The 18,828-nt window shown below is 41.8% G+C and overlaps 1 protein-coding gene across 5 annotated transcripts in view; it reads left to right on the top strand.

Annotated features, from left to right (window-relative positions):
- Window positions 1–18,828, top strand: part of zfyve28 (zinc finger, FYVE domain containing 28) — a 145,821-nt gene that overhangs the window by 47,635 nt on the left and 79,358 nt on the right. For all 5 annotated transcript variants that reach the window (XM_078431843.1, XM_078431833.1, XM_078431850.1 and 2 more), the window contains exons 2-4: window positions 7,794–7,934; window positions 15,297–15,434; window positions 15,951–16,153. In XM_078431843.1, coding sequence (XP_078287969.1) covers window positions 7,794–7,934; window positions 15,297–15,434; window positions 15,951–16,153 — 482 coding nt within the window. The remainder of the gene's footprint in view (window positions 1–7,793; window positions 7,935–15,296; window positions 15,435–15,950; window positions 16,154–18,828) is intronic.

Here is an 18,828-nt window from a genome sequence, read left to right as displayed (position 1 = left end):
TTTTAGTCCTGGCTTCAGAAGGATCCATTTGGATCTACAGTGTGGTGCCTTCGAGAGATCGCCTGGCCAGGGTTACCCCTGCAACACCGACTCAGTGCAGCCACCAGGACACTGGGCCTTTAAGGCCAAGTTATGACTGACATTTTTTTAATTTCACACTTGAACGGTACAAGATGGTGCCTAAAACGTGATGACTCTTGTGTACTGACTCGGTGTGGTCTAATACCTTACATACTTGGTATGATTGTATCTAATGTACACTGAACTTTATGCAAAAAAGAAGAATTTTGCTGTACTTGGGTACATGTGACAATAAATTCTGAGAAATAAATTGGAGGCAGGTTATATAGCTTGGATTCCACTGAGTATTCAGGATGCAGGTGTTTTAATGGTGAGAAGAGTAGCATTAAGATTGCAGCTGTATTTCCCCCCCCCCCCCTCCCCACACACACACACACACACACACACACACAATCAGTGTGAACAAGGGTCCCGTCACGAAATATCACTTGTCCATGTTCTCCATGCTGGTCTGAAGAAGGGTCTCGAGCCAAAATGTCACCCATTCCTTCTCTCCAGAGATGCTGCCTGTCCCACTGAAGTACTCCAGCATTTTGTGTCTATTTTCAGTGTAAACCAGCAACTGCAGTTCCTTCCTACACATTTATACTGCTGGTAAAGTTTGACTTTGGGTAAATGCTTACCACAGTTTTTGTTTTAAATTGTCAGTATCATATTACCATTACTGATAAGATTTAGGTTGGTGCAGTGTTCCATGCCATTCAGTTCTCTAATCTGCAAACTCTCTTTGCATGCCTTTGCAAATCTTTTTTCTCGCAATGTTCTGCTGAAGTGTTGTGAAAAACCTGAGTGTGCGAGTGTCCACATGATCCTCAATCTCCATTGTATCCACAATTCTTCAATGTACATGCCATTTTAAATTTGAGTTTGCCATCACACTTGTGTTTAAAAAAAATGTGAATTAAGTTGTAGATCACATCCGAATGCTACTTTTTTGGGGGAATTTTGCCTTTAATTTATAAAATCCTATTCATGAAAAATATGAGGTTTGATATAACATAGAAGAATGCTTTCTCACAACAGTAACTTTAGTGTGGAGAAGCCATTTCAGGCATTTCTCAAATTAGACACATGGAAGTGGAGATGCCTCATTGCAGGGGATAGCGAGAAAGAAAGCAGTCCTGTCCCTTCTCTGCTCTCTTCCAGCTTTCCAACCGCCCCCCACACCCCACCCCACGGAATCGGTCTGAAGAAGGGTCCCGACCCGACACATCACTTGTCCATGTTCTCCAGAGATGTTGCCTGACCCGCTGAGTTACTCAAGTGTTTTATCTTTCTTCAGGTGACATGTCCTCTCCAGGGTACAACTGCATTCTCTTCTTGAGAACCGTTCATAACGTGAAAAGTTTGCAAGTTAGAAGTGCAGCTCCCAACAATAAATTCAAACAAATACATTGACCAGCCAGGGCATTTATATCAAACAGTCAGAGATTGCCACAAACTGAGTTCCCACCCAGCAGAAGATGCCTGCAGCCATCAAATCCATCCCAAACACTCGTTCCTATGTAGGGGTGTGCATAGGTCAGGTGTATGAGCTGTAGTAATGTACACAATGTTAACGTTTTAATGGCTTGACTCCAATGTAATGGAATATAATGGCACCTCTTCATCACTGACCCTCACTAGTACCAATGGTCTGTTCTTTTCAATAATATCAATAGTCAATAGTCGTTTATTTGTTACATACACATAAATGTGTAGTAAAATGAAACATTACCTGCAGTTGAACAATAAGACCAATAAGATTAATCAATAAAAATGCAATAACACATACAATCACAACTAACACCAAACAAAAAGAAACATCCATCACAGTGAGTCTCCTCCAGTCCCTCCTCACTGTGATGGAAGGCCAGAATGTCTTTTTCTCTTCCCTGCCGTCTTGTCCCGCGGTCAGGCTGTTGGAGTTGCCACGTCGGGGCTCCCGATATTGAAGCCCCCGCTGGGCGGTGAAAAAAATCCCGCGGCCTATTTCAGGCCGCGCCGGATGATGGATACTTGTCAGGCCCCAAGGGGTCTCGATAGTGGATGTGACAAGGATGTCACGGGAGAATGTAAATAGTAGCATTCTCTGCCACGGAATGGAGGCCAATTTACTCGATGTTTTCAAGAGAGAGTTATATATAGCTCTTGGGGGTAATGGAATCAAGGGATTATGGGGAGAAAGCAGGAACAAAGTACTGATTTTGGATGATCAGCCATGATCATATTGAATGGCGGTGTGGACTCGAAGGGCCGAATGGCCTACTCCTTCACCTATTTTCTATCTTTCTATTAAAATGCTTTCCATGTACAATCCGATTTCTTGTTTGTTATCCGGTTTGCCCTTGCCTTCTCTTTCAGTCGCTCCAAATATTTTTCTTAAGTTTTGTATTTTGATTCATGAGTTTAGCCTCCTAAATCTATGATTTGCTATTGTGTGCCCTTTCCCCATTAATGCAAGTCTTTGGGATCTCTGTTTCTCATCATCATGCAGCCGGGTTCCGCTTGTGCAAAATCTCTCAAAACACCTTAGTTTTCCCAATTGTGTATTAATGTATGATGCTTTGTAAAGTATTTATTTTGTTGATTTTCATTGCTTAGCTGAGTATTCTCTCCTCTGATACGGAAGCCATTTCCTTCCTGACAGAAGCTATTTCCTTTTGTCTCAATTTCCTTCCCTGCTTCTAAAGTTCTTTCAGATGTCTTATTTAACTTCAGTGAAACGATCTGTTTTGGACTTGAAAGTTAGAGCAATGAAAGAAATCCCCTTTGGCCACTGAATCCACGCTGACTATCAGTGACCCACTCACACTAGTTTTGTTATCCCTCTTTCTCATCCACTCCCAACACTCGAGGGGCAATTTGCAGAGGCCAATTAACCTACAAATCTGCATGTCTTTGTGATCTGGAAGCAAATAGGAGCACCTGGAGGAAACCCACACAATTGCAAGGAGAACATGCAAACTCCACACAGGCAGCACCTGAGGTCAGGATCGAACCCGGGTGTTTGGTGCTATGAGGCAGCAGCACTGCCAGTTATGTCACTGCATTTACTGGCCTAGAGTCTGGCAAATCTGCCAACATTGGTGGGCCGGGCCTTTTTTTGACTTCAGACCCTTCAATGCAGACATTAAAAGCTCTCAAAAATGGCCTCACAAAACGTGTGTGGTTCAAGGGCAATTTTGGGATAGAAATAAATACTGGCACCATACACCAATTTGCTTGCAGTTCATACGAGCTTTTTGACAAAACTACATTGCTTTTTTCCAGACACCTCTTCTCGCACCCCAAATATTTTGCTCTGTTGTACATGCACAAGGTTTGGTGGTTATATAGAGATGCATCAAAGGGAAGGTATTGGACTTGGAAGGAGAGGCCAAATGGAATATGATAAAGGAGGAAGGAACTGCAGATGCTGGTTTACACCGAAGATAGACGCTAAATGCTGCAGTCAGTCTGAAGAAGGGTCTCGACCTAAAATGTCACCCATTCGTTCTCTCCAGAGATGCTGCCTATCCCGCTGAGTTACTCCAGCATTTTGTGTCTATCTTTGGAATATAATAGTGCAGGGAGGAACTGCAGATGCTCGTTTATACTGAAGATAGACACAAAATGCTGGAGTAACTCAACGGGACAGGCGGCATCTCTGAAGAAAAGGAATAGGTGACGATTTGGGTACAGAACCCTTCTTCAGACTGAAAGTGGGGGGGGAAAGATGAGTGGCTCCAGTTTAATCCCACCCCCCATCCCCACCTCTATTTTCAGTCTGAATAAGGGCTCTGTACCCAAATCGTCACCTATTCCTTTTCTCCAGAGATGGTGCCTGTCCTGCTGAGTTACTGCAGCATTGTATGTCTATCTTTGTTATAAATCTGCTTCTGCAGTTCCTTCCTGCACACAATAAAAGCTGCTGGTTTAGGTCCTGGAATACTTGTTCCCCTTCCCCAACCATCCCAGGGTTCAGCTTGGTCTGTTGCTTTTGTAGTTTTTACATCTATGATTTTGATGAAAATGTAATGGGCACAGTACAAAAGTTTGCAAATGATATTAAAAATGCGCTGTGTTGTTAGTGTGGAGGAACGGTTTAGACTGCAGGAGGCTAGAAATGCTTCCAAGTTTGCTGCTGGTGGGTTTGTGAGTGGGGAAGGAAGATTTAAGGGCAAATATGGGGTGGCACAGTGGCAAAATGGTGGAGTCACTGCCTTACAGCGCCAGCGACCCGGTTTCGATCCTGACTACGGGTGCTGTCTATACGAAGCTTAAACGTTCTCCCTGTGACCGACCACCTGGGTGTTCTCTGTGTGCTCCAGTTTCTTCCCACGCTCCAGAGACGTACAAGTTGAAAGATCAATTGGCTTTTGTAAATTGTCATAGTGTGTAGGAAAGTGCGAGTGTATGGGGTGATCGCTAGTTGCGCGGACTTGGTGGGCCAAAGGGCCAGTTTCCACATTGTATCTCTAAAGTATATAGGCAAACTGAATGTCGGCAAGAATATGACGTGCAATATAACATGGAGCAAAATGTGGTTGACTTTAGTACACAAGCCCAAGAAGCAGAGATTTTAAGTCACTTGGAAGCAGATGGTGTTTGCCTTCATTGAGAGAATTTGAGTAAATGAGTAAAGGTGCCTTACTGCAGTTCTGTAAGGCCTTGCTGAGTGCACCTGGTGTGTTGTGTACAGTTTTGGTCTCCTTATCTAGAAATGATATTTTGCGATCAAGGGAGTGCAGCAAATATTCAATAAAATGGTTTCAAGACTGGCAGGTTTGCCACAGGAGGAGATGAAACCGTCTGGCACTGTTTCTCAGAGTCCAGAAGTTTGAAAGATGACGTTAGAGGCTCAACAGACTGTTTGGAGCGAGGATATTTCCGTAGCTGAAGTGGGTGGGGAAGGGGGTGATTATAGTCTCAGAATAAAATGTAAGCAATTTAGGATTGAGGTGATGAAAAATGTATTCATGGACTAAATGGTGAATCCTTGGAATTCTTTTGCTCGAAAGCTTCCTCTTACTCATGTACAGAAGAGATAAAGAAATGAAGAGGTCAGGAGTTATGGACCTATGTAAAACCCAAAGCAAGAGTAAATTATGAACTAATCCCATTTGAAATGCACACTCAAGCACAAAAGCATTTTGAGTCTTGAAAGGTGTAGATTAGTTTGTCCCCTATATTTCTGCGAATATTAGAAGAGTGAGCTGAAAATAGGCTTCTTGAAGGTTCACTTTGCTTTTGTGCTCATTGTAAAGCCAAGGATTTGGGAGTTTTCTGCTTTTAACCAAGTGTACAGGCGATGGATGCCCTTGTTTCTCCACCCTCTTAACATTCTATTTCTTCTCTTCAGTCCAAAATGGCAGCATTTGTTGATATTTTGTTCTATTAATATTCTGTGTTGGCCATCATTTGCTCTTTAATCCCTTGGGCTTCAATTTTATCAATCTTTATTTTTTTGGTACATCAGAAAATTGAAAGATGATGCATTGTACATGTAAATTTGTCAACTTCTTTCCATTACTTGATTTAATTTTTATACAGTTTTTAGAGATGCAGCACAGAAACAGACCCTTTGGCCCAGCGAGTCCGCACCGATCAGCAATCTCCGTACACTCACACACTAGGACCAATTTTACAATTTTACGGAAGCCAATTAGTCTACAAGCCTGTACGTCTTTGGAATGTGGGAGGAAACTGGAACACCTGGAGAAAACCCACACGGTCACGGGAAGAATATACAAACCCCTTATAGACAGCACCCATAGTCAGGGTCGACCCCAGGTCTCTGGCGCTGTAAGGCAATAACTCTATCACTGCGCCACCTTGTTGCTTCTTTGGCTGTTTTTTCTATTACAGTACGAATCTCATTCAGTATTTATTCTCAGAATTCTGAAAATTCTGTTATAAGAGAGACATAATTAGTAGGATGATACTTTTGCATTAGAACAATTACTGAGAATATTTGCCAAAGATGAGTACATCAAAAATCTGTTGATTTTTAATATCGCAATATTGCTTGAGAGTACTCTTGGGAAATGATTAGTTTGTTTATCATGGCAAGTACAGTTAGTCTTATTACATCCTAGAAGCCAGCTTTTGAATTGCTTTGATACGAGAGCCGTTGACACAAAATCCATTTGTACCTCCAGAGTGAAATTAAAGCATTTTGTCTTAAGCACAATTTCATAGATTTTGTTTTTGGCAATCAGAGCACATAAAGGAATAAGAATGGTTACTGGTAACTATTCTGGCAGTGTAATAGATATTCATTGTACACTCGACAATTCTGGGGATCAATGTGTGCCATTGCTCATGAATGGAGACTTGCTTGGAATGGCTTGACCAATTTATCAGATGCATTGAACTGCAAATATCCTTTGCTTATTTGTCAGCATATTTGTATGGAAATAATCCCCGAATTGTGTTTGAATGTATGGTGTAGCTATGAATGAAATAGATTATTTTTTGTAATATTTTGAAAGAATGTTGGAATAATGTTATGTTATTCCAAGCCTGAAGCCAGTACAGAGGAGATGTAGGTTTATGGATCTTAAACGTATCATTTTAAGGCCCAGTTATACGTTCAGAGTTTTAGCTGAGTGCAGGAGAATGAGGGGTGATCTTGCATGGGGGGTATGAGATCATGAATTGACGGGGTGAATGCAGGTCTTTTCCCCAGGGTGGGGAGACAAGAACCAGAGGACATGTATTTGAGGTGAGTCGGAAAGGATTTAAAAGGAACTCGAGGGTCAACCTTTTCAAACGGGTATAAGAAACAAGCTGCCAGAGGAGGTAAAATGTGTAGGAAGGAACTGCAAAAGCTGGTTCACACCGAAGATAGACACAAGGTGCTGGAGTAACTCAGCAGGTCAGGCAGTATCTCTGGAGAAAAGTAATGGGTGAAGCTTCGGGTGGGAACCCTTATTCAGTCGGGGCAGGTACTATAACAGCATTTAAAATTCATTTTTGACAGGGACCTGGATAGGAAAGGCTTAGAGGGATTTGAGCCAAATGCAGCAGGTGGGACTAGGGTAGATGGGAGATCTTGGTCGGTATGGACCGAAGATCCTGTTTCCATGCTGTATGACTATTGGTCAGATGGTCAGCCAATTAAACCCATCTCCTCTGGTTCTTGATTCCCTGATCTTGGATAAAAGCGCTGTGTATTCACCCTGCCTATTCCCCTCATGATTTTATACACTGCTGCAAGATCATCTCTCGGCCTACTGCATTGCGAGGAGTAAAGTCCTAGCCTGCCCAACCTCTCAGCACCTCATATTTTGCTTGGGCAGCTTGCAGCCCAGTGGTATGAACATTGACTTCTCCAACTTTAGATAGTTCCTCTGTCCCTCTCTTCCCCTCCCCTTCCCAGTTCTCCCTCTATCTTCCTGTCTCCACCTATATCCTTCCTTTGTCCCGCCCCCCGACATCAGTCTGAAGAAGTGTCTCGACCCGAAATGTCACCCATTCCTTCTCTCCTGAGATGCTGCCTGACCTGCTGAGTTACTCCAGCATTTTGTGAATAAATACCTTTGATTTGTACCAGCATCTGCAGTTATTTTCTTATACTCTCCCTATAGCCCAGGAGCTTGAGTCCTAGCAATATCCTCTCATCTGAGGAGTATTAATATTTTCAATGCAGCTGAATGAAGCGATGTTTGAAGCTGTGGCTGCTGGTCTGCTGACATTGTTGGATAGTTATCAATAAATTAACTGTGGATCTTGTTTTGATATTTTAGAGATCAGACCCGCAACTGCTTGCACAGTTCTACTACGCAGACGAAGAGCTAAATCAGGTTGCGGCTGAACTGGATAGCTTGGATGGACGCAAGGACCCACAAAGGTGTACGCTGCTCGTCAACCAGTTCCGCTCCTGCCAGGTAATTGCTCAAAGCATGTTAGTGTTCATGCTGTAGAAACAAGGAACTGCAGATGCTGGCTGCAGATGCTGGCTTACAGAAAAGGACATAAAGTGCTGCAGTAACAGCAGGTCAAGCAGCATCTCGGGAAGACATGGGTAGATGATGTTTCGGGTCAGGACCCTCCTTCAGACTGAAGAAAGGCCCTGTCCTGAAACGTCACCACTCCCTGTTCTCCAGGGATGCTGTCTCACCTGTGTTTTTCCAGCACCTTGAGTAATTTTAGTATTCAGGCTGCTGTTCTTTCTTTGTAATCTTATTTACCAGCACAATGGCACAGCAGTAGAGTTGCTTCCTTACAACGCCAGAGACCTGGATTCGATCCTGACGATGGTTGCTGTCTATGCAAAGTTTGTACGGTCCCCCTGTGACTGCAGGGGTTTTCTTCAGGTGCTCAGGTTTCCTCCCACACTCCAAAGACTTGAAGGTTTGAAAGTTAATTGGCTTGTGTAAATTATCCCTAGTGAGTAGGATAGAACTAGAGTACTGGGTGATTGTTGGTCTGTGCGAACTCGGTGGTCCTCAACGCAGTACCTCTAAACCAAACTAAACTTATGACTGAGCCGATGTATAAAGCCAAAGATCATATTTCAAAAATAAACTTGTACTGAATTGTTTAAACATAGAATAAAAAGATTTGGAATTGTCCAACAGAATAGTTTTTAGACCTAATTAATACATTTATTAATCAAATGAATAGCTTCTAGTTCTTTAGTAGCAGTAGAGAACTCTAGCTATTACTAGCATGATCAAGGACTGCAATTCTAATGAATAAGCATGTATACGAATTATTCCATTTATACAGGAACACTGTATTCCTAGTTTTAAAAAAGATCATTCTATTTGTAATGATTAGAATCCCCAAGGCATTGCCTCTCTTTGTGATTCAAATAGAGGTCTGTGAAAAGAATGAAAAATTCTATTCCATGCTATGTTATATTAAACCCTCAAGCTGAAAATGAACTACGGGCAATAAAATAATTAAAAGCAGCCTGGTTTGAAAATGCCAATGTCCATCCCTGCAACTATCTTGGCAATGTGGTACATCAGATCATAATTTGAATTTCTGCCAAGCTTCTGCAACGATAAGATTAATGGTTATATTAAGAAGCAGAATCATCAGTTTTTAACCATTCAATTAATACATTTATTTTTGAACTATATCAATACATAACACTGCATGTCAATGTTTTTTTTGAGAGAGTGATGCAGATGCTTTATGAATGCTGACTCGGTTGTTCCATTTATGTTTGCGTTAGAGATCTTCCCTTATCAAAATCTTGCAGGAATTCAGGTAATTTGGGGCAGTAATCTGAGTTAACTCTGTTATCCTGCGAGTTTTGAGTGCACTGATATATAGGGGGACACCTGATAGAAGGATATAAAGTTGTTTGGATGGTGTAGACCGTCAGAACCTTTTAACCAGGATGGAAATGTGACGAACAAGAGAGTACTGTATATCTTTAAGGTGAGATGTATAAAGGAGATGTGTGGGGCAAGAGGTTTTTTTACACAGTGATGGGTGCCTGGAATGTGATGCCAGGGGTGGTGGTGGAAGTAGATACAAAAGTGGCTATTGAGGCTTTTGGATAGGCTCACGGATATACAGTCAGAGGAGTTTAACTTGGCATTGTGTTTGGCATGGACACTGTGGGTGGAAGGACCTGCTCCTGTGCTGTACTGTTCTGTGTTCTATATACAGAGGGCAAATGAAAGTTAATCGAGAGAATGTGAGAAAAGGCATTGCAGGAGGTCAAATAAAACAAGCGAATGTACAGATGCTCCTCGACTTACGATGGGGTTACGTTCCGATAAACCCATCGTAAATCGAAAATATCGTACGTCGAAAATGCATTTAATACACCTAACCTACCAAACATCAAAGCCACCTAACCTACTGAACATCGCTGCCGTTGCCCAGCATCACGAGAGAATATCGTACTGCATATCGGTAGCCTGGGAAAAGATCAACATTCGAAGTACGGTTTTGTACTGAATGTGTATTGCTTTTGCACCAGCGTAAAGTCGAAATATCGTAAGTTGAAGCATTTGTAAATAGCAGAATATTAAGAGGCACACTAGGACCTTGGAGTATGTTAACAGATCCTTAAAGGGAAAAGAAAATGTCAAGAAGCTGGTGAAAAATGAATATTTATTTGACAAGGCACAGAATACAGGAAGAAGGTTAAAGCCAGAACTGTATATAAGACTGGTTAAATCACAGCTTGATCTTAGCATACAGTTTGATTGCTACATCGCTGGAAGGATGTAGACAAGATATGAGGATGTGCGCACTGCAAGGAAAGCTGAGTAGGTTGGTGTTTTAATTTGAAAATGTTATGTCCTATGTCTAATGGTTTTACAGTCTAATTATGAGTAAATAATCCAACTTTCAACCAGCAACATCACCATTTATATAATTCTCCTCGCCACAGACTTTGCCACAGACCTTCCCTTTTGTGCTCTCTAGTTCTCCTGTCTTTCACGTTGTTTCAATTCTAACTTGCATGTTCTCCCGGTGACCTTGAGTTTGAGGGATATGGGCCAGACGCGGGCAAGTGGGACGAGTGTAGATGGGGCATCTTGGTTGGAGTGGGCAGGTTGGACCGAAGGGCCTGTTTGCATGCCGTTGTACAAAAGGGACGGGTTGCATCTTAACAGCAGGGGGACAAACATTCTGGCAGGCAGGTTTGCTAGTGTGACACCTGTGGCTTTAAACTAAGTAGTGGGGGGGAGGGGTTAACAAATTGTGAATATGAAGATGAGGTAAAAGGGAATACAGGAGATATTGCAAAAGACTCTCGGAAGAATGGGAACAGAAGTTCTAGAGGGGAAAAGAAATTAAGGGCAGGGCCAATTGTGAACGATGTGAGAGGGGAGGTAAATACAGAAGTTAAAGTGTTGTACTTAAATGCGCGTAGTATAAAAAATAAAGTGGATGAGCTTGAGGCTCAGTTAGTCATGGGCAAGTATGATGTTGTAGGGATCACTGAGACATGGCTACAAGAGGACCAGGGCTGGGAACTGAATATTCAGGGGTACACAACGTATAGAAAAGACAGACAGGTGGGCAGAGGGGGTGGGGTTGCTCTGATGGTAAGGAATGATATTCATTCCCTTGCAAGGGGTGACATAGAATCAGGAGATGTTGAATCAGTATGGATGGAAATGAGAAATTGTAAGGGTAAAAAGACCCTAATGGGAGTTATCTATAGGCCCCCAAACAGTAGCCTCGACATAGGGTGCAAGTTGAATCAGGAGATAAAATTGGCGTGTCAAAAATGTAATGCTACGGTGGTTATGGGAGATTTCAACATGCAGGTAGACTGGGAAAATCAGGTTGGAAATGGACCCCAGGAAAGAGAGTTTGTAGAGTGCCTTCGAGATGGATTCTTAGAACAGCTTGTACTGGAGCCTACCAGGGAGAAGGCAATTCTGGATTTAGTGTTGTGTAATGATCCTGATCTGATAAGGGGACTAGAGGTAAAAGAGCCATTAGGAGGCAGTGATCACAACATGATAAGTTTTACTCTGCAAATGGAAAGGCAGAAGGGAAAATCGGAAGTGTCGGTATTACAGTATAGCAAAGGGGATTACAGAGGCATGAGGCAGGAGCTGGCCAAAATTGATTGGAAGGAGGCCCTAGCAGGGAAGACGGTAGAACAGCAATGGCAGGTATTCCTGGGAATAATGCAGAGGTTGCAGGATCAATTTATTCCAAAGAGGTGGAAAGACTCTAAGGGGAGTAAGAGACACCTGTGGCTGACGAGGGAAGTCAGGGACAGCATAAAAATTAAGGAGAGGAAGTATAATATAGCAAAGAAGAGTGGGAAGACAGAGGATTGGGACTCTTTTAAAGAGCAACAAAAGTTAACTAAAAAGGCAATACGGGGAGAAAAGATGAGGTACGAGGGTAAACTAGCCAATAATATAAAGGAGGATAGCAAAAGTTTTTTTAGGTACGTGAAGAGGAAAAAAATAGTCAAGGCAAATGTGGGTCCCTTGAAGACAGAAGCAGGGGAATTTATTATGGGGAACAAAGAAATGGCAGACGAGTTAAACCGTTACTTTGGATCTGTCTTCACTGAGGAAGATATACACAATCTCCCAAATGTTCTAGGGGCCGGAGAACCTAGGGTGATGGAGGAACTGAAGGAAATCCACATTAGGCAGGAAATGGTTTTGGGTAAACTGATGGGACTGAAGGCTGATAAATCCCCAGGGCCTGATGGTCTGCATCCCAGAGTACTTAAGGAGGTGGCTCTAGAAATAGTGGAAGCATTGGAGATCATTTTTCAATGTTCTATAGATTCAGGATCAGTTCCTGTGGATTGGAGGATAGCAAATGTTATCCCACTTTTTAAGAAAGGAGGGAGAGAGAAAACGGGTAATTATAGACCAGTTAGTCTGACATCAGTGGTGGGGAAGATGCTGGAGTCAATTATAAAAGACGAAATTGCTGAGCATTTGGATAGCAGTAACGGGATCATTCCGAGTCAGCATGGATTTACGAAGGGGAAATCATGCTTGACAAATCTACTGGAATTTTTTGAGGATGTAACTAGGAAAATTGACAAGGGAGAGTCAGTGGATGTGGTGTACCTCGACTTTCAGAAAGCCTTCGACAAGGTCCCACATAGGAGATTAGTGGGCAAAATTAGGGCACATGGTATTGGGGGTAGGGTACTGACATGGATAGAAAATTGGTTGACAGACAGAAAGCAAAGAGTGGGGATAAATGGGTCCCTTTCGGAATGGCAGGCAGTGACCAGTGGGGTACCGCAAGGTTCGGTGCTGGGACCCCAGCTATTTACGATATACATTAATGACTTAGACGAAGGGATTAAAAGTACCATTAGCAAATTTGCAGATGATACTAAGTTGGGGGGTAGTGTGAATTGTGAGGAAGATGCAATAAGGCTGCAGGGTGACTTGGACAGGTTGTGTGAGTGGGCGGGTACATGGCAGATGCAGTTTAATGTAGATAAGTGTGAGGTTATTCACTTTGGAAGCAAGAATAGAAAGGCAGATTATTATCTGAATGGTGTCAAGTTAGGAGGAGGGGGAGTTCAACGAGATCTGGGTGTCCTAGTGCATCAGTCAATGAAAGGAAGCATGCAGGTACAGCAGGCAGTGAAGAAAGCCAATGGAATGTTGGCCTTCGTAACAAGAGGAGTTGAGTATAGGAGCAAAGAGGTCCTTCTACAGTTGTACCGGGCCCTGGTGAGACCGCACCTGGAGTACTGTGTGCAGTTTTGGTCTCCAAATTTGAGGAAGGATGTTCTTGCTATGGAGGGCTTGCAGCGTAGGTTCACTAGGTTAATTCCCGGAATGGCGGGACTGTCGTATGTTGAAAGGCTGGAGCGATTGGGCTTGTATACACTGGAATTTAGAAGGATGAGGGGGGATCTTATTGAAACATATAAGATAATTAGGGGATTGGACACATTAGAGGCAGATAACATGTTCCCAATGTTGGGGGAGTCCAGAACAAGGGGCCACAGTTTAAGAATAAGGGGTAGGCCATTTAGAACGGAGATGAGGAAGAACTTTTTCAGTCAGAGGGTGGTGAAGGTGTGGAATTCTCTGCCTCAGAAGGCAGTGGAGGCCAGTTCGTTGGATGCTTTCAAGAGAGAGCTGGATAGAGCTCTTAAGGATAGCGGAGTTAGGGGGTATGGGGAGAAGGCAGGAACGGGGTACTGATTGAGAGTGATCAGCCATGATCGCATTGAATGGCGGTGCTGGCTCGGAGGGCTGAATGGCCTACTCCTGCACCTATTGTCTATTGTCTATTGTCTATTGTCTCTCTGACTCGAAAACTGTCAGCTCGCAGGTGATGCCTACATATTTTGAAGGGTTGAAAAATAGCTTTGTTCGTGGAATGTGTGTGCTGTTGACATATTGGTATTGCCCATTCCTTATGATGTTGGTTGACTGACCTTGAAGTGCCATAAGTGGTGGAGCTGGACGTAAGTGGTGTGCTGGTGTCATCTTGCAATTAGAAGTCTCAACAGTTTAAAAGCTCCAAGTTCCTTTCTTTTTAAATCCGTTAGCTGTATCACACCTGAAACATCTTGCTGTGACACCAAATCAGGAATGGAATATAGAATGTTTATGGATTGTGGAGCCATTAACACTCTCATGAATTTTATAAAATGTGCGATGATCTGCGAAGGCGCAGAAGTTAACCAAGATCAAGGGCTGGAAGTGGAATTGCCTAAAGGTTCACTTAAGGCTGGCAGGGGTACATTTGGCCAAGTTGCCTGATGCACTGTAAATTTATTTGCTTCTATAAATTTGTCTCTTTTTCCCCAAAACAAAACCGCGTTGAGTTATCTAATCCCCAAGACACTCCAATTTCTGAACACACCACCCTCTGCTCACTTGGCAACAATCGTGACGTTGTCATTATACCCGCCGACAAGGGAAGTGCCATTTAGACTGGCAGGCTGACCTCGATCGTGCTGAGGCCAGGCACCATCTCTCTGACACCACCTCATACCTACCCCTTGACCATGGCCCCACAGACAAACACCAGGCCATCTTCCCAAACTGTCTCTGATTTCATCCCTTCTGGTGATCTACCTTCCACCCCTCCACAGCCTCCAACCTTATCATTCCCCAACCACGCAATGCCGGCTTCGATCTCCTCCCCAAAAAATAAAAGTCTGAAGAAGGGTCTTGACTTGAAACGTCACCTATCTATGTTCTCCAGGGATGCTGCCTGACCTGCTGAGTGCTCTGCTTTCCTCCCATGTCCCAAAGACATGCGGGTTTGCAGGTTAATTGAACTCTGTAGAATTGCCCCAAGGTGTGTCAGGAATAGATGAGAAAGTGGGATAACATAGAACTATTGTCAATGGATGATCGATGGTTGGTGTGGACTAATGGGCTGAAGGGCCTACTCCCATGATGTATCTCTAAAACTACACTAAACTAAAGCATTATCTCTCCCACAAGCAATTATATTTAAACAAGCACACCATTTATTGTAAACATCAGAAGGATGTAAACATCAATAAGAATATGTCAAAGATAGGCACAAAAAGCTGGAGTAACTCAGCGGGACAGGCAGCATCTCTGGAGAGAAGGAATGGGTGACGTTTCGGGTCGAGTCCCTTCTTCAGAATGGTAATTTGAATTTCACTGTGCCTTAAAATGGTACATGTGACAATAAACTGACATTGAAACATTGAAACCTTGAATAGGAATATGTCAATTGTGTTAGAATTTGTGATAATGTTGATCCACTTTGGCAAATTTCTTTATTGTCTACCTTAAACCAGATGGAATTCCCTGAAATTCTTTTTTTTTATAAATTAGGATAATGTGTTAAATATAATAAACCAGATCATGCAGGAATGCATCCCAAACGAACGAGCAAATCGGGATTTCTGTGTAAAGTTTCCAGAGGAAATACGGCATGATAATCTTGGAGGACAGCTTTGGTTTGGAGCTGAGGTAAGCTGTTTTCAGTGTTTTTTATCTCTCAGAAGTAAACTGTCTGATTATTATCTTTGGTAATTTCCTAAATATGTGCATATGAACCAATTTAATTATCTAATGTCTTTACCTGCTCCAATAAGTAATCTCCTGAACAGGGTAATTGCAACTGAAATTGACTTTTCTTTTAATCTGCAATTGCACCTGCCAACCCATCACATGTCCTAAAATTTCTCATCCTGCAGTCCCTTAAAGCTATATTATCTTGAATTGGTAAAGCACAGTTTTGGAACGCATCTTGTTTTAATTAGAATGCATTGTAAAACTTGACCTGTTAATCTGCTTCAGTGTGATAACTCTGTTTATGTACTTGGCCCTTAATGGCTGTACTTGATTTGCCTTTCTAGTCAGGCAAGACTGTTATTTATAGTTATTTACCAGAAACTGCAGAAGACAAATCATTCATTGCTTAGTGATTTTGTTCATTTGAAGATCAATTTTGATGTTTGTACTGTTCATTTCTTTTAAATCCAGTGTTTAGCAGCTGGTTCAATTATCATGAACCGTGAAATAGAGAGCATGGCAATGCGACCCTTGGCCAAAGATTTAACCCGCAGCCTAGAAGAAGTGCGAAATGTTATCCGTGACCAGTGCCTGAGAGACTTGAATGCCTATACTGACAAAATGAAGGAATCCCTCAAACAATTTGATGGCTTGTTTGCAGAATTTGAACTATGGTAAATCTTGGTGCATGCACTGTTATCAGAATCTCGCGCTCCATTCCAATCTTTTCCTCTTAATTTGAGTAGGTTTTCATGCCTGTAGAGCACGTTGTCTTGAGGAGATTTTTGAATGCGGCTCATTTGGATGAATAAAAGGAAAATGGATATGTGATGCAGTTTTTCACATGGGGTTTCTTGCGGAAATCGGGAAAATGCTAAAAGTCAAAACATAGCAATATGGATAGGAAATTGTTTTTTCTTTTGGAACTGAAAGATTGGGTTAAGTGATTTTGGTTTTCTTGAGTAAAGAGTACCTAAGTTCTTCGTCATTGTATCTGCAGAGATTTTAATTTGTAGACTAGACAGCATTTAAAATTTATTGCTGACAAGAAGTGGGAGCTTTTGCATATAATAAGGCAGAACCACAATATGTTAAGAGGACAAGTTAAGGAAATGAGGAGATGGGTGAAAAAATGTCGAATTAAATACTTGTTTGTTTTTTATTTCTTCTTATTGTCACGTGTATCAAGATAGTGAAAATCTTTTATTTGCGTATTTTCCATTTAAAAAAAAGATTATACGTGAATACATTCAAGTCATTGACCTATTCAAATGTGTAATTCCTTGAAATATTTCCTTGAAGATAAACCTTTCAGGGATTGTAAATGGGGAATAGGAGATGGGAGATGCAATGGTGCATTTGAGTCTATATCTACTGAACCAGAATATGTAAATATGGGTATTGTGGAGGCGTTGAAAGTCTATTTTCGTGAGGGGAAAATATGACACATTGCTCATTTTAATTTGTTGTTATTAATAGTCTCATCAAGCAAATAATTTGTATGAAATGCTTTGGTATAAAGGGTTGGCACAGGAATCTTGGGTCTATTCTTGAAAAGCCAATAAATATTTTAAGCAGGGAAAGAAATATGGATATTGTAGAGTCAGAAGTTGGAAAACAAATAAAAATCTTTCTTCTCGCTCTCTATCGAAGAGCATGAACAAACACAATGAGTTCAAAGGCTTCCTTCTATATGATGAATGTCTGAGCTTTCTGTAGCAATATCATAATCCATCTACAAAACTATACAATTAATGTTGGCCTGTTATTTAACCGAAGGGATTTAGTCTAGTTTAGAGATACAGCGCGGAAACAGGCCCTTCGGCCTACCAGGGCCGCGCTGACCAGTGATCCCCGCATATTAACACTATCCTACACACACTAGGGCCAATTTTTTAAAAACATTTACCAAGCCAATTTACCTGCATATCTGTACGTTTTTGGAGTGTGGGAGGAAACCGAAGATCTTGGAGAAAACCCATGCAGGTCACGTACAAACTCCATACAGACAGCACCATAGTCAGGATCGAACCATGATCTCCGACACTGCATTTGCTGTAAGGCAGCAACTCCACCGCTGCGCCACCATGCCGCCCTGAGAGTGATAACTGAGCCTTATAAATCTCAATATGCATGCATCTTACTGCTTTCATTGAAGCCTCCTCCATCCAGACGTCCACAGGTTTTACCCTGTGGGTTGCTAAATGCCTGGGTGGATGTCACCAATTTGGTGCCAATTGGAGAAAATTGACTCGATGCAAATCACAAGTCACACCTGCCAGTTTTCTCTGTTGACTCAATGAGTAAGCTGTGAAAGTCATTGTTTAAACAAAATTCAAACAATTGGGATTTCCCCAATTTATGTTAAAAATAATCTGTAATTTACAGATCCACTAACTATATTTCTAAACAGTTAAATTAAATTTGAAGGTTAACAGTATGATGGTTAACATGAGAATTTATTGTTTTGATGCACTTTTGTGCATGATTTGGCGATTATTTCCTTGTTTTTATCCTCCAAATTTTAAACCACATGATTATAGGCTTGGAGTGCTGCAATCTGAAATGATTTTTAAAACAGATTAGATCCTTGTTGATCCTGTCATAACTTCGGTAACAACCCAGTCAAGTGACATTAAAACAAATGGGTATGGAAGTACGTTAAATCCTATGGAAGTGGTCACCTGCAAAAATGAATATATATATATATAATTTAAGACTTGTTTATTAACTTGTGGGGTAGGTCAGCAACAATGGATAGAGTCATCAACATACATTGCAGGACAATGATCCTTTATGACCAAGTTAAAATTCTAACATTTTAAAATTTCAGACTCGAAGGATACAAGATGGCGCTTAAAACATGGCGACACTTGTGTACAGTGTCAGTATGGTCTACTATCCTACACCTTCATACCTGGTATGATTGTGTCTAATGTATAGTAAGATTGCAATTGAACTGTATGCAAACAAAAAAATCACTGCACTTGCGTACATGTGACAATAAAGAACCAATGAACCCTTTATTCTGCAACTATGGCCGTACCATGGTTGCAGAATGAACGGTTCTGCATGGAGTTCAGTGAAAACCTTTTTTCACTATATCTCGGTACACATGACAATAAACGAAACTAAAACCCGAGGTCTGCCCTTCATGAAGCATCGTGAGTTCCAGCATATTTCAATTTCCTACCTCTTCCGATATGTCTGGGAAAATTCATTAATGCCATTAGATTGGTCTTTACTTCTGAATAGAATGAAAATAGGGCCACGTGTTGAAGTCCTTGGAGTTTTCCTATTCCATAGGTTTTACTGTATGAGATGGGAGTACAGTGGCATTGAAATTGGG

This window comes from Rhinoraja longicauda, chromosome 3 (genome assembly GCF_053455715.1).
Source record: "Rhinoraja longicauda isolate Sanriku21f chromosome 3, sRhiLon1.1, whole genome shotgun sequence".
Classification (NCBI taxonomy): domain Eukaryota; kingdom Metazoa; phylum Chordata; class Chondrichthyes; order Rajiformes; family Arhynchobatidae; genus Rhinoraja; species Rhinoraja longicauda.
Note: the sequence above shows the minus strand (reverse complement) of the source record. Positions and strands in the feature narration are given on the sequence as shown.